General features: G+C 32.9%; 2 protein-coding genes and 1 non-coding gene across 3 annotated transcripts; 1 reads left to right on the top strand and 2 right to left on the bottom strand.

Annotated features, from left to right (window-relative positions):
• LOC109361103 (60S acidic ribosomal protein P3-2-like) lies at positions 6,922–8,445 on the bottom strand. Its single transcript, XM_019606426.1, has 2 exons — positions 8,137–8,445; positions 6,922–7,237 (listed from the first exon to the last, which is right to left on the bottom strand). Exons 1-2 carry the CDS (start codon positions 8,332–8,334, stop codon positions 7,082–7,084), a joined length of 354 nt encoding a protein of 117 aa, XP_019461971.1. The 5' UTR covers positions 8,335–8,445; the 3' UTR covers positions 6,922–7,081.
• TRNAY-GUA lies at positions 9,050–9,142 on the top strand. Its single transcript has 2 exons — positions 9,050–9,086; positions 9,107–9,142. It is a non-coding gene; the product is annotated as a tRNA-Tyr (tRNA).
• Positions 10,255–13,152, bottom strand: LOC109361093 (protein-tyrosine-phosphatase MKP1-like). The gene has a single exon (XM_019606415.1). It carries the CDS (start codon positions 12,687–12,689, stop codon positions 10,641–10,643), a length of 2,049 nt encoding a protein of 682 aa, XP_019461960.1. The 5' UTR covers positions 12,690–13,152; the 3' UTR covers positions 10,255–10,640.

Here is a 16,221-nt window from a genome sequence, read left to right as displayed (position 1 = left end):
AGGTTTAGAATTGGTAAGAAACCAACTCCTATATTGTTGTGTGTGGAAAGGAGATTGGATTGCAAGTCCTTGCAACACTTGATCTCTGTGATGATTCCAATGGTCAATCCATTGTGCATGCTTGAAGGCCCAATTTGCGTCTTGATTTCCCCGTTTATCAATTTTGTGGAGGGTGTCCATATTCACTGGTCATTATGGCACATCCTTGATCAAACCAAACTGTAGTTTCACTCGATCTATTTGGTGCCACTCGATGATAGAGAAACAAATTAAAGTTGTGCATACACTCCACACATTCTTATCTTATTGGACTTGACGTGGGAGATTGTTGTTATAAGTCTCATATGATAGTTATTTAAACTACAAAAATAAGAAAAATATTAGTTAGAAAAAAATTGAGTTATTGTGTAAATTATAAATTAGTAAGAGTTTGAGAATATTTACATCATTGACCTCCATATGGTCTAATCGTGACCTATATCCCGTTAAATCTCCCCGTGAAACTTAGCATTTTGAGTACCCTACCTATAGAAAATAGAAATTAATTATTGTAGTTGAAAGAAAAAATCCGTGAAAAAATATTTTTATGTAAAGGAAGAAATTTATATTACCTTGAAGCAAATGGATAAGTAATTAGTTGGCTCACCCTAGGTACAAGGAATGGTAGGCATTACAATGTTCAAGATTGTAAAAGTATCAAGCACCCACCCATGGCTTTGGCATTGGGTTTTGTTGCCCGACACATTTCCCTATACAAGTTGGCCAAACATGCTGAACCCCAGCTATATCGGTGAACTTGTGATAGGTCTCGAAGTATGGGTAAGTGCATTAAATGTACCCGATAATTTGATTTATCAGGCAACAACTCCCCTCCTATTACGTGTAGGATATGTGCCCTACAATATTATTGTAGTTGCAATTGGGAATGTAAGCCTTCACATCACGATGTGGTATGCAAACCAGCATAGAACTTTCCCCGAATGTAAGCCTTGGCCCACATACTTTGGCTATCATAAGTTCGAGCGGCCCAAGCATTATCTTGAAGCTCGTGTTTGATGATAAGTTCCTCATGCATCATATTAAAATCTTCAGCCTCAACATCAACATACTTAACTTTCTGGAAGTCCTTATGAAAATTCTTCTTCTTTATATTTTTTCCAACATTATTACATATATGCCAAGCACATAATCTATGTTAAGCTTCAGGAAAAACTCTTTGGATTGCATTCTTCATCGCCAAATCTACATATGTGATAACACACTTTGGTTGTTTCTCATTCATTATCTCCAAAAAAAAATTCTACAAGCCAAACATATGTTTGCTTTGTCTCATTTGACACAATAATAGTAGAAATATTGTTGTTTGCTTGTGATGATTTACACCCGAAAATACAACCACTGGAAATTTATATTTGTTTTGACCGTAAGTTGTATCAAAAGCAAGAACATCACCAAAAATGGAGTAGTCGAAAATGCTACATTCATCAACCCATAATAATTGTTAGAACTTACCTTCTTCGTCTACAGTATGCCTCCAATACATTGCACAATCTGATTTTGATTGCTCCTTCAAGTATTGTAATGTAGATTCAGCGTCACCATTTCCGATTTGTCTCTGATTCTAGATTTGATTGTACATGTCTTTCTTCGAAAACCCAATATATTGATAACCCCCACATTGACCAGCAAATGAACCAAAAACATTTCCAGTACCAATGCCCACTTGTCTCATATTGTTCATTTGAGCAATATTTGTCTCTGTCATTCTTCGGTTAGAGACTATCATCCCACCACAATGTTCACCAACCACTTCATGGCGATGTTCATCAGAAAAATAACTCACATACCAACCTCTTTTTTCCTTGTCAACATGAATCGTCATTCTTGCTAAACAACTGCATCTTGTCTCTTTCCTAGGTGTCATATTTCGGATCAAATCATCTTTCTTCTCCCTAAATCCTTCTCTATCACAAAAAAATGATTGTCATAATATTCCACCATCCTTATCCCGACAGGTATGATATTTTCTTATCCCATATACTTTCTTCATAACATACATCCTATAAAATTCGTATCTGATATCATTACTTAAAAACCTAAACTTCTTAACTTCATCTTCATTTAATAACCCAAAATCAATTTTTTGAAAATCCAATTCCTCTATCTCATTTATATTTTCATCATCACTAACATTAACTTCATCTACACCCTAAAATCAAAAAATTACATCATGTACATGAATAACAATAAATAAATAAATAAATAAACGAAAATAAATGAATAAATAAAATAAATCATTTCCATGAACAATGTCAAATAAATTTTAACTTTATTACATAAGTTCCCACTATAGTAATTCATATCTTCTTTCATCTAATAAAAAGAAAGTTTCTATGTAAATAACATAATCAAATCAATAATCATAAAATTACTAAATAAGAAGAAAAAAGAACTTACCTTCACAAATATGAAGCAGATTGATCAAATCACTAAAAAGATACATTATTTTACGGTTGCTCAAACACACTCTTATAAACTCTTCATCACATTCATTTTTGGTTTCAAAGTCTTTAAAAGGGTTTCAACCTGAAGTCGTTAAAGTACAGTCCGACTTAAGATATTTGTACTACACGATCAGAAATCATGGCTGAGTTTCCCGACTTCCAAAAATTTGTAGTATGCAGTCATAAATCATGGAATTGTTTCCCGACTTCGAAACTTCTTCCTTGGAAGTCGTTGATCACTTTCCTGACTTCAGATTCTAAACTTTGCATATAGAAGTCGGTTTCCAGGATCACGACTTCTGGATTTGAAATCATTTATTAGTAGAAACAGAATCTTGTCACCAAATACTTCAATCCAACAGTCATATCCTAGTTCGCACCCAAATGAACTAAGTTAGAGTTCGCATTTTAGCAATCAACCTTTAAGTGAGCCTATTCAATGTTATGCCAAAAGGATTTAGTACGCTAGTTAAACAAATTTAGTTGGAGATGAAAAAAAATGTATGTTTTGCCTAATATATATCTTTAGAAACAAAATAAATAAAAATGGATAAACATAAAAAGTTAGTAAATAAAATGTCATGATTGATATGTGAGATTTCTAAAAATATGAATAAACACTAATATGTTTATTCCTTTTCTACCGAAACAATAACACTATCGAATATTATACCAACAACAACAACAAATTTACTTACATGATATTTACTTACATGATGTAGGCATATAGAAGAGTTTTATACCAACAACAACAACAAATTTACTTACATGATACATCTTGACTGAAATATTTTAGTTTTGGTGGACCTTTTAAATTAATTATCAAACTAGTGTAACTTTTTAAAATTTGGCACCAGGGTGGGAGTTTTCTTGTAAACTCAGCACTTTAGTCGGCGAGTATCTTTTTTTATTCCTAACTAACTAAAACTCGGCAACTAGAGTATCTTTATTTTATTCCTAACTAAATAAAACTCGGCAACCAGAGTGTCGATTTTTTCTTCCTACTTAAGTTTTGCTAAGGCAATAATGATGCCTACAAATCAATCTAGCATTGATGATCATTATGTTGATAATAATGATAGTATCATTTCTCCTATTCGTCAACAAGAAGACGATTATTGTATTGCCCAAGACAGAACCAGGAGACTAATTAAAAGGCTAGCTAGATACATTGATGGTGATAATTTAGTTGTTTGTGCATTATCAGTTGCATAAGAGGTAAATGATGGTGTTGAACCCGCCAGCTATGCAGAAGCTGTTTCTTGTGTTGATTCTTCACAGTGGCTAGTGGTTATGAATGAAAAAATTGAAAGTCTTCATAAGAATGGTACTTGGGCTTTGACAGAGCTACCCAAAGGCAAACGACCATTGAGATGTAAATTGGTTTATAAGAAGAAAGACGACATTCCCGAGGTTAAAGATTCGAGATGCAAAAAACAACTAGTTGTTAAAGGCTTTAATCAAAAGGTGGGTATTGACTTTAATGAGATATTCTCATTTGTTCGTCATACTTCCATTCGTGTTTTGCTTGCTTTTGTTGCTTTATTTGATTTGGAGTTAGAGCAACTTGATGTAAAGACTACCTTTCTACATGGAGAGCTAGAAGAATAAATTTATATGGAACAACACGATGGATTTATTGTTCCTGAGAAGGAGCATCTTGTCTGCTAATTGAAGAAATCTTTATATGGCCTTAAACAAGCTCACAAACAGTGGTACAAGAGGTTTGATTCTTTTATGATTGGGCAAGGTTATTGCACAAGTCAATTTGATGACTGTATTTATTTCCAAAAAATTCTAGATGGATCTTTCATATACTTGTTACTTTATGTTGATGATATGTTAATTGCTTCACGTGACAAGTCTTTGATCAGGAAATTGAAAACTCAACTCAATAATGAGTTTGAGATGAAGGAATTAGGTGCAGCCAAGAAAGTTCTTGGTATGGAGATTCACATGGATCGTCAAACTGATAAATTGTTCTTATCTCAACACAAGTATATTGAGAGAGTGCTGGAAAGGTTTAATATGAATGATTGCATACATGTTTCTACTCCACTTGCTGCACATTTTAAGTTATCTTCATATTTGTGCCCACACATAGAGGAAGAAATGGAGCGTATGTCACATATTCCTTATGTTAGTGCATTTGGTAGTCTTATGTACGTTATGGTGTGCACTAGACCTGATTTAGTATATGTTGTAAGCATGGTGAGTCGGTATATGCATAATTCTGGAAAGGATCACTGGAGTGCTGTAAAATGGATTTTTCGATATCTAAAAGGTACTTCTGAAATTGGCTTGGAATTTGATAGAAGTAAGGCTACAATCGATGATGTTGTAGGTTATGTTGATTCGGATTATGGTGGTGACATTGACAGAAGGAGATTTCTTTCCGGCTACATCTTTACTCTCTGTAAAAGTGCTATCAGCTGGAAAGCTACTCTTCAGTCCATTGTTGCATCGTCTACGACCGAAGCAGAATATATTTCAGCAACAGAGGGCGTGAAGGAGGCTATTTGGCTCCGAGGTTTGGTAAACGAACTTGGTTTAATACAAGGTGTTATTACAGTGTTTTGTGATAGTCAAAGTGTTATTCATTTGACCAAGAATAATCGTTATCATGACAAGACCAAACACATTGATGTAAAATGTCACTTTATCCGATATATTGTTATTGTTGGTGAAATAATGGTGGAAAAGATTCACACATCAAAGAATCCAGCAGATATGTTTACCAAGCCACTTCCAAATACCAAGTTTCAGCATGGCCTGGACTTGGTTGGTCTCTATAACATTTGAGTGCATTTTGGGGCTTGATTTGGCGATGAGCAACTTATCGAATTCGAGCCAATGTGGAGATTGTTAAGATATGTGGCTCTAATTCTCCCACATACTTCTTGGATTTATTATGTGGCCAATAATGATGCCTACAAATTGCCCTGACAACCTAAAACTCTATAACTTGCTTGCCAAGTTCTCTTACTCCCTTCACTATTAAGAATGCATAGAATATTCATTCTATTGCATGAGCTTTGCCTATAAAAGGTATGAGCTATACCATGGCAAATTCATCATAGGGTTATCAAGTTCACACAACAACGTCTTCATAGAGTATATTTTGGTGAGAATTCTTGTCTCATTTGAAAGAGTATTTATGAGAGAATATTGTTCTTTATCCTCATTACTATAAGAGGATTTGTTGTACTCTCCTTTTTCATAGTGGAACTTTGCCCGTGATCGCCCGTGGTTTTTTACCTCTCACACTGAGGGGGTTTTCATATTAAATCTTGTGTGTTATTTTCTTGCTCCTTTACTTGCTTCTCTCTATTTCCCAATTGATCTTATCATGTGCTTTTGCATTGCACTTTATTCCTAACACAACCTTTGAACGAGAAGGTTAAAGCCTGTGACACACTACATAAATTAAACAAAAGTAGTGTACTCCAGAGTGTAGGTTTTGATTGAAAGTGTCAATCCTGGTCACCTATACATGGTGCTAAGAACCATTCTTTTGTTTTTTATGTAGTTATTGACCATGTTGTGAAAACTGGGTCGGATCGGTCGGTTTAGCTAGTTGGACACCAGACCAGTCCAAACAACATGTTGGATCGGGTATGCTTTAGAATTGGTGAAACTAGTTTGACTTGGACGGGTTAAGTAAAAACTGATGACTAGACTAGTTCTTGGTTGAACCGACAAGTCATTTTTTTATTTTAAAAAATGCAAAACTCAAAACAACGTCATTTTTAGTGGATTTTTTTGATTAAAAAGAATAGCATTATGTCATTTTGTGCAGTCCATTTTTCTTAAAAACCAAAACGAAGTCGTTTTGGACTAAAATAATTTTAAACTCCAAAGAATGGCATATAAACCTCCATAGTTACATACCCTCCTCTATAATAGTCATTGTTACCTTTGCCATTCTATGGTTATTTGCCTATTAATATAGAATACATAAATATACAATACACCTTATAACTATATAACAATTGCAGTAATATGTTAGATACTTCAAATTATTGTACAATACAATTATTATTTTACTATTGACATTAAAATGTTTGATACTTACTTATTTAGCAAAAGTTACTCGTGTGACATGTATTTTTTATAATATAATGTTAGCTCTTAATACTAATAGGAATTTATTACTGAAAACTTGAAAACCCGAGTTAACAGGTTCAATCAATGACTCACCGGTTAGACCAGTGATCCATTTACCCAATAACCTGACCGAGTCAATGACCGGTACAAGTTTAATAACATTGATTTTTGAAGAGTCATTGCTTCATTGTCAATATTTGTCATTATTATAAAATCAGAAAAAATGTGGGAGGCATATTTAAAAACACAATTTTAGTAAATAAATAAATGATACTACCCCGGAAGGTATCTGGGCATAGGTTCAATTGAGAAGTGATAAAAATGACATGATATAAAACCATTGAGACAGAAGCACAAAAATCTATCTGACAAAGGGTACCATTATCTTGTGCAAACCAAATACAAAATTACAAATTATAGAATTAAAGACTAAAGACTTTTTCATCAAAACTAAAGTGAACTGCAAAACCTTAATCGAAAAGTGACAATCCAAACTCTTCTTCATCCTCTTCTTCCTCGACCTTTTCTTCTTTCTTGGCAGGAGCTGCAGCCTCAGCAGCAGGGGCAGCACCTGCTGGAGCAGCAGCAACACCACCACCAACAATTGCAGCACCACCCACAATAACCTGAACAAAACAATCAACAATACAATAATCAGATCAGTTATCCACGTAGAGCTTGAATTCAATGATTAAACCACCAATGCTGAAAAAGGCTACCATCATCTAAGCATATAACGATACAACCAGCATGTGCAAAAATTAGACTTCCACAGATCCAAGAATGATAATTTTCTTAGCATTCAACCGTTAATTTTGTTTTTTAGTTACCAAAATTCCATGCACACTGCTGCAAGTTATTATTTTTATATACAATCACATTCAATGGTTGATATTGTTTTTCTTAATAAGGAAACTTAGATTTAACTTGGATAGATTCGTAGATGATCAACAAATGAAAGTGCAAGTAAAAAACAGTTTCAAATGGTGCAAAGGGATCCCTCTTCATCCTCACCAAAAATAAAAGCAAAACACTAATCACACCTTATCTAATTCTCAGGTTTGTCAATGAATAGTAGCATAACCAAAATCTACACTAAACAAGCAATCACATTCCAAACTCCAATAATCCATAGAACCGAAACAACACAGTTATGAAAATTATCTAACCAAAGCATTTTGCAAGCAAAAACTTGAGCAACAAAACATTATTTCAATGAAAATTAATAATAAAAATAGAATTCCGAAACCCGAAATTCAAGGAAGCACAGATATGACAAAACACACACAACACATTACATGACACGATTACAATACATGATATAAAATTAACATATGGTTAACAAAAAAGCACAAAAATAACTTCAACTAAAACAGATAAATAAAGTCATTATAAGCTTAAGAAACATTTAAGCTTGATATTACGATATTTCCATTATATAATATAAAATCAAAAGGTAAATGTAAAGAATTGTACAATACAACGAACGAGTATCCGATGGAGAAAGGAAAAAGACGAATAGTACCTGGAAAACAGCGGAGGTAGGTGAAACGGTGGAGAAAGAGGACTGAACGCCACCGGAAGCATCAACGGCGAGAACGGCATTAACAAGCGACCGTTGGATGGCGAAGGTGGAGGCGGCGGAGGCTTCGATGTCGCCGGAGTGTTGCTTGGCTTTCCATTCGCCGTTGGAGTGGCGGAGGACGAATGTGAAGACTCCCATTGCTTAATGTGGATCTGTGTTGGAAAAGTCAAAGGATTGAAGAGCTTTGTGGGAGTGACGGCACTTTTCACTTCAATTTATTATGTACATGTGAGATTTTGGAACCCTAGTTCTTGTTTAGAGATGAAAAGACGGTTTCGTCCTTAGTGATTATTCTTCTCTTTTGGGTTTAGTTGTGATGGACTTGTCATTTTGGGCTTTTGCTCTCAACCCATGGTCCATGAGTTCATTTCAATAAATAAAAAAAATTGTTATTGTTATTGTTTTAAAACACTCAACAAGCATTTATACATGAGCGTATATTTAAGTATTAACATTGTAAAGATTTACATTTTATATATAATTAATGTATCATTCACCCTTTATTTAAATTATATTTATTTGAAAATAAGTAATAAATAATACAATAATGGTGTAAAAAACTGTTAGATTATGAGTTAGTATATTCATTCCTCATTATACATAAAAACACTGTAACCAGTAATTCATTAACCCAGTACCCTGACCGAGTCATTAACCGATCCGAGTTTAATAACACTGCAACCACCCTTAAATTTCTTTCTATATCAGAGGTAATCCACCACAACATTATAAAGTAGCTTTTAAACAAATTTTGACATGTAGCTACTAAATACAATAATTAAATCAGCTCATAAGTTCAACCAGTTTTTGAAAATCAGTCAACAATATGAAATCCATCTTTAACTTGCATCATCCGACCTTAGCTCAGTTGGTAGAGCGGAGGACTGTAGTTGGAGACATCCAAATGGATATCCTTAGGTCGCTGGTTCGAATCCGGCAGGTCGGATACTTATTGTTGTTAACTTGACAATTTGTCGCATAAAAAAATATATTTATACACTGAGATTTTTATTCATCATGTGTGAACTAAGTTTTTCCATAGAGCAATATTATATTATTCAATATTCACACAGAAGCAGAATAAAGCTAATTAAACTTACTCTTAAAAATTATGAATCATGGTGGTCTTTTTTCGCTGAGTTGCACATTGTTTACGTTTATGGGGTCACGAATCTGCCCCGGTGGCAATGCTACACTACAATGTGCTCCATTCATTCAAATTCAGACCCTTGGTGGATGTGTCTGAAAGTACCACCACTTCAAGGCTTACACTTATATTGATGGGCCGTAGACTTGTTATATCATTATATTTAAAGGATAAAAGTATTATATTCTTTTATTTTTATGTTGTTTTTCATGTACTTGTCTATCCATGACCGAAGAAGATTCTATCTCTTAGGACTTATAAATTTAACTAATATTAAATGGTGCATACATTCGAAGGTTGATTTAGTTTTATTTCTCCAATTACCTTTGCTTGGAGGAATGTTGGATTCATTTTAAAGTGTTGTTAATAAAATGTTTGACCTTTCTTATAATTATAAAACTTTAATAATATATTAAATTTGTGTATAAAATTTATGTTCTATCTTCCATATAATTATGTGTACGTGTTATGTGTATATCCAAACACTTGATTAAGCAAATTAGTTTCTTTCATTCATGTTTTTGGTTGATCTAACAAAAGCAAATTAAAAAGTAGCATTGGTGAACAACTTCTCATCAAACTCCTTAAAAAATGTGATTATCTATGCTAAAAGCTAATATCTATATAATATCAGTGCATCATTCATTTGTATTACTTATATTTAAAAGTCTTAAATATGAACAGTGGATGATGCAGTGATAATGTAAAAAACTTATGCCATCAGTGTATACATAAAACCAGTAAACTTGTAAAGGATGAGGTAACACTCCTAACAAAGTCAATATCAGCTATGATATCTGCTATGTGATTTTCCTACAAATGTTAACCTTTTTGCACCCTTTTCATGCTAAAACAGCAGCATCTTTCATAAGGCCTAGTGGCTCTTATGAACAAGAACAATAGACAAAAAGGAAAAGGAATATAGTCTTATATTCAATAAAGTTTAACCATTGTTATGTACTTCAGATTCTATCATGCACAGCCTGCATGTTATCTGTGTAGTTATTACTAAGCCTATGGTACACCTGCAAACATGCATGCAGCAAAATTTAGACAACTATAATCAAATTCAGCTCCAAAAATAGAGCATTTGGGCTCCAACTATAGGGTACAAAGGAAGAAACTGAACTATTGCCAACAAGTTAATTTTCTCATAATCTCTTCTATTTCAAGCATAACCATCTTGTTATATTACACAGTACTATGCTACAGTGATCCACTGCGATGATCCTCACTTTCAACAGCTGTTGCAATGATATCGGCATCTCTTTTTAGCGGTTTTCCACTGTCTTCTTCATCACATTGTTCGGAGGTTGGAGCTAACATCCTTATTCAAATTATCATTCAAATCAGGTAGGGAGAACGACTGTGACCTTACCAAGGCCTTGTGGTCGCGGGGTGATTCATTGACCGAGGGTAGCACCATGTGAGGTGGCAGATTGCTCCCTCTGCGCTCTGCAATGGAGGGTGAAGATCCTTTACTCCGCAAATAGAAGTCTGCTCTTCCCAATGAGTGGTTAGCCGAATATGCCTCTGAAGGTGAAGAGACGGCTTCTTTCTGAAGTGAAAAGAAACCATCTACTAAAGATGCATCTTTACCATAAAAGGCTTCGGTTGATTCTAGGCTAGAAGGTGATGGCAACCGAGAAGACCAGTTTGTTGATGAAGGTGAAAATGTAAATGAGCTAGCATAATCAGAACTTGAAGGCGAAAATGTCGGCGACTTGGAACTGAGTTTTCGGCTATTGCTAAGAAAAAAAGCATAAGAATCGGACATTCCTCCAGGAGATGGTGGCAGCGATGAATCAACACTAGGAACAAAGTGGTCCATGACTTCAAGTGTATCTTTTGCCCTGTCTGAGCTGTTATCTGGAAAACACTCAAATGAATCCGGTGAACCACAAGGATGGTTTGATGATGGTGATGAAGGATCGACAAGAGAGTGTTGTTTTTCTTCTTCCATGATCAAGCCCGATTCGGCTTTGGATGAGTTTGTGTTTTTGCAGGACGGGAACAATCCTTTCATGAGACCGCTAGCAAGCTTTCTCCTCAATCTTCCCCAACTGTTTTCTCTAGTGGGAAGGCAAGTCTCTGATTCATCATTAGATACAGAAAAAGGTGGAACAACACCACCAGCAAGTGCCTTGTGAAAAATCTCAAAATCCAAATCATATTCATCTACTTTCCTTGGACGAATCCAATTATGGACTCCATCATCAATCTCCATTCTTGCAGAAGAAGCCAATGTTGTATCCTGCTTGACCTCAGCTTTATCACAATTACCTGATAACAATTGCTCATTGGAAAGAGCAATCCAAAAATCCGGTGGCTCCTCATCTTCATGGATCATAAGAACTGGACCTCTGGCCCTCTCGTAACGTATGACCTGATCGGCTGCTGATTTTGCATTACAAGACATGACACAATTACAATTCTTACCAGTCCATACATATACAGCAGAAGGAACATGGATAATAAAAGCACCACGAGAATCAAGTGCTTGTGCACACGGCTGGTTCACCATTTTGGGAACCAAATGAAGAGGGTCATAAGGTGAATGAGGAGCCATTCTATACATTCTAAGAATAGATTTAGGACTAGCAGGCATAGCATGTACCCTTTTCTGACACTGAAGGAGTTGACTAGCAAAACCCATGTTTGGATTGGTAACACCTCTTGCATTTTTCACATACTGAAAAGCATCTTCAAAGCTCTGACCCTCCCTCCACATGATATATGCAATCACCAACGACGTTGATCTCGAAACCCCTCGGCAGCAATGAACAAGGACACGACCACGTTGTTCCCTAACATCCTCAAAGTAATCAAAAACATCATACAGAATACTGGTAATGTCCTCGGTCGGACTATCCTTCAACCAAAGAGTTTTATACACAAAATCACTCTTGAAATATTCAGGGCAAACAAAACCAACACAATTAAGAACATGAGTGATCCCATTCTGCCTCAAAAGCTCATGATTCTTTGCAACTGTGTCACTTCCAAGGTACACATGGTCAGCAATTCTAGAACACTCTTTGTCATAGAATGCAAGTTTATCTCTCTTGAACTGAAACTCATTCATAGAACCCAATTCAGTGGATCTGATTGACCCTTTTGGAGTCTGAGGAAGTGGCCAAACTCCAAGGTCATCAGATCCAGCACTTGGCCACTCCTGAACACTGTTTTTGTTAATTGATAAGGGCTGAAGTGATGCCAGCAATGACCTTGGCTTGTTATGCGGCTTTCGGCTCGCCGGAGCTCGATCAGTCCATGAAACTGACCGGGAATATGTTCTCCGGTGACCACCACCGGCAGAGTCCTTACCCTCTTCTTCACCTGACATATTTCACACATAAACAACACAATTACAATAAAAGTAACTAGCTAGGGAAATGATAAAGATAGAAACTTTAATCAAAACCCATCAAGAAAAATATGTTCCAAACTCCAAACTCTATCTAATAAGGTTAATAAGAGAAAGAAGGAAAAAATAAGTATGGTAGGTGTTATATTATATCTACAATTTTCTCTCTCTTCAGCTAAGACCCTTGACCCTGGTTTCTCTGACTCATTCTTTGGTACATATAAATATGAAATGTTCAAAGGGTAGGAACTAGGAAGAAAAATCAAATGCTAGTAGGAATTTTCAGCTCATAGAAACACAGTGATGGATGATTTGTAGTAGAAAAACAAAGAGGAATTGTTACAAGGTTGAGGGTAGAGAAGAGAATAATATAGAAAGTACTATTGGTGAAGAAAGAAAGTGGTTTGGTTTGGTTTAGAAGTTCCAAAACCGTAGCGGTAGAGAGAAGGAGTTTGCTTATATAATAATACTAAGAATTAAAGGTTCAGTTGCGGCTATGGTCATGGTCTTTCACTTTGACCACAATAGAATGCTTCAAACTGCCACCTCATTATGGGTCTTTTTAATATAAAATAATTGCATAAGTAATATAGGAAAATAAAATATGTACCACTTGGTGTCCCAAGTTAATGAGAAAATTTTATTCATCTAATATGAAAAATTATAAAAATATAAACTAATATTCTAATATTATTTCGTGAAATTTAATTGATTCGAAACATAGAGATAAAAAATCATAAGACATATGATCTTTATTCAAACATTTTAGTAATGATATATTATTGTATTCATACTAAAAAATATTGGTCTAGTTACATGGGTATCATTATATCTCTATATAGACCAAAATATCATTAAAGATTTGCCTTTTGGAAGCTACAACAATAAATAACATGAGAATTTCTATTTTAGGTACGTTTCATTGTTTCTATTAGTGATTTCATTTTTCCATTGTCTTAATTAACTCTATTTCTATTTCAGTGTCATAATTTTATTATTTCTAACATTGTTTTCATTTCAGTATTTCTATTTATTGCCTTCAAACATTATTTCATTGCTTTCATCTTTCTATGTTTTCTATGTTTCTATTCACTCTCTGAATTTTAATTTGTAATTTTATTGTTTTTATTATATTCTATTTTGTTTGCAATGATTTTAGTTGTTGTCACAATAATAGTAGAAAGAGAGTTTTTAGAAGATTATGAAAATAAGTTGTATAATTGAATAAGAGATGTGTAAATGAACATTGTCTATTAATTTGTCCTAAGCGAGAAGTATTCAACAACTTTTATATTAATTTATATGGAGTGTAAATATATAATTTTGATTTTAAGGTTTTCATTCTTTTATATAAGATGATATTTATTATTTTATTTTTAACATATATTACACATCATATTTCTGGGTCTTAGATCAACCACATTGGTTAAGAGGGATAGATACACGCTTCAAAAAAAATTAATTTATTATTCATAGCTTAGAGGTGTATTTAATTATACCAAAATATATTATTGATTCATATGAATGTAAATAATGAGTGATGGAAAAAATATTGAAAATCTATTTTCACTCACTTTCTTCTTTGGGTTTCATTTATTATCGATATTAAAACCGTTGAGTTGAATATTGTTGTTATAAAATTTACATTATGAAATTAATGGGAAGAATTTAATTTTAATTTTTTTTATATGAATTCAATTTTGATTTGGTTGTCAATGTTGTATATTACAATTTTGTTGTATTTTATATTTTTTTAAAGATGTTTTAACATCATAGTTATTATTGTAGTCAAAATTGATTTTATGATATATTATTAAAAGTGATTGTTTTATATTATGAAGACTTCAATTTTATTAAATGATATGTTGATACATTGGGGGGAAATTGTGAAGTTATTTTTTGACAATGCATGAGTCATTTGAATTTTTTTATAGAATTTAACTAACAGTTTATACAGAAATACGTATCTAAAGAGAGGAGAGCTCCCATTGATATATAAAAATCGCGTGATTTAAGTAAATAAGAGAAAATTATAGTTTTCATGTCACATTTTAAATCAGCTATAAAAACTTACTTGTGAAAATCGTATTTTTTGTAAATGTAATTACTTTACTTATACTTCTAATGCAGCACAGCAAAATTAGTCTCGGTTATAGGAAAATATTGAATAATAAACCAGTAATGAATCAAACTTAAATTTAAAAAAATGCAAAGTGCATATTTAAAACAGAAAATTTTATGCTAAAAAATTACAATTCGTTTTGAATAACTTTTTAAACAATAATTTTAACTTGAATTATTTGTTAAATTAAAATAACCAGAAGGGCAAAAGGAATTATAAAAATTTAAATAAATGATAAATAATGTACTGACATATTGTCAATACATTGATATTACACTGTGTTATTATATACTGAGACATATTTGAACGGAATAAAATACAATGTTTATCTTTTATTTTTCTAATTGATATTCATGTCTGTATTCCATGGCCCAGGTGCAAAAAATCACTTCCTAATTCATATAATCTTTCCTACGTGTTTTTGCAAACCTTCAGATTTTCATTCTGCAAAATCTTAGGTGTAAAATTCTAAGTATCAACCGTTTTTTGCAATTTTTGTTAATGTTTTTTTATATTATCATGATATCTTCATCTTTTGGATAATGAATTAATTATTTTTGGAGTGTGTAATTATTTATTTTATCAAATATCACTTACAAGAATTAAATTATTGACTTTTTGATCTTTTTAAAAATTTAGTGATCTTACACTACAAAATCAAACCGATAAAGAAGTTAACTTTTTTTAATCATGGAACCAAGTTAAGAATAACATTTAGAAGTCTCAAATGCTTTCATGCATATGTAAAATTTAGAAGGAACAACAATATTTAATTATAATTTATAATTAAAATTAATTGTGTAACAATAATATAAAAATAAAAATATATATTTGTTTTAAAGTTTGAAAATAAGAAATTAATATTAAATAATGTTAATTAACGACTAAATATATTAAAGAAAAATGTATATTTAAAGTGTCATTGTTCGTTCTTTTAAAGACTTATATTCATAATTTATTGAATTAAAGGTAAAAGATCATGTTATTTTATCTTCAATATAAATCATTATTTGTCGGCAAAAAATCATCTTCCATCTAACTTCATAATCTTATTTTGATTATCTTCATTGCTAAAAATAATTTTTTAATTGTAGTTGTAGAAATTAGAATAATTAAGATAAGATAAATAATTCAATGAAACAAATATTATGTTTCCATCTTCCTCATTTTTTTAGAAGTTACATTTAATTCAAAGATAATTGAGATGTCCTCCAAATCGAATGACCGATATCATGAAATCCATAAGATATAATTTGTGCATAAAAATAAATAAGTTATTAACATTAAATATTTTATAGATATTGTTAGGATTCAAACTAGTGTTAAGAACCAACGTGCGTTGGTTCAAGTGGTACATGCTTGATTCCCCTTAAGCAAGAACCCGGGTTC

The sequence above is a fragment of the Lupinus angustifolius genome, chromosome LG01 (genome assembly GCF_001865875.1).
Source record: "Lupinus angustifolius cultivar Tanjil chromosome LG01, LupAngTanjil_v1.0, whole genome shotgun sequence".
Taxonomy (NCBI): domain Eukaryota; kingdom Viridiplantae; phylum Streptophyta; class Magnoliopsida; order Fabales; family Fabaceae; genus Lupinus; species Lupinus angustifolius.
This window is presented reverse-complemented; position numbering and strand designations above follow the sequence as displayed.

What these genes read in the sequence shown, in the direction of transcription:
- LOC109361103 (XM_019606426.1), bottom strand. Translation starts at nt 8,334, where the DNA reads ATGGGAGTCTTCACATTCGTCCTCCGCCACTCCAACGGCGAATGGAAA. An exon ending in CTACCTCCGCTGTTTTCCAG is followed by an intron (nt 7,238 to 8,136) that starts GTACTATTCGTC and finishes TGTTTTGTTCAG; the next exon opens with GTTATTGTGGGTGGTGCTGC.
- LOC109361093 (XM_019606415.1), bottom strand. Translation starts at nt 12,689, where the DNA reads ATGTCAGGTGAAGAAGAGGGTAAGGACTCTGCCGGTGGTGGTCACCGG.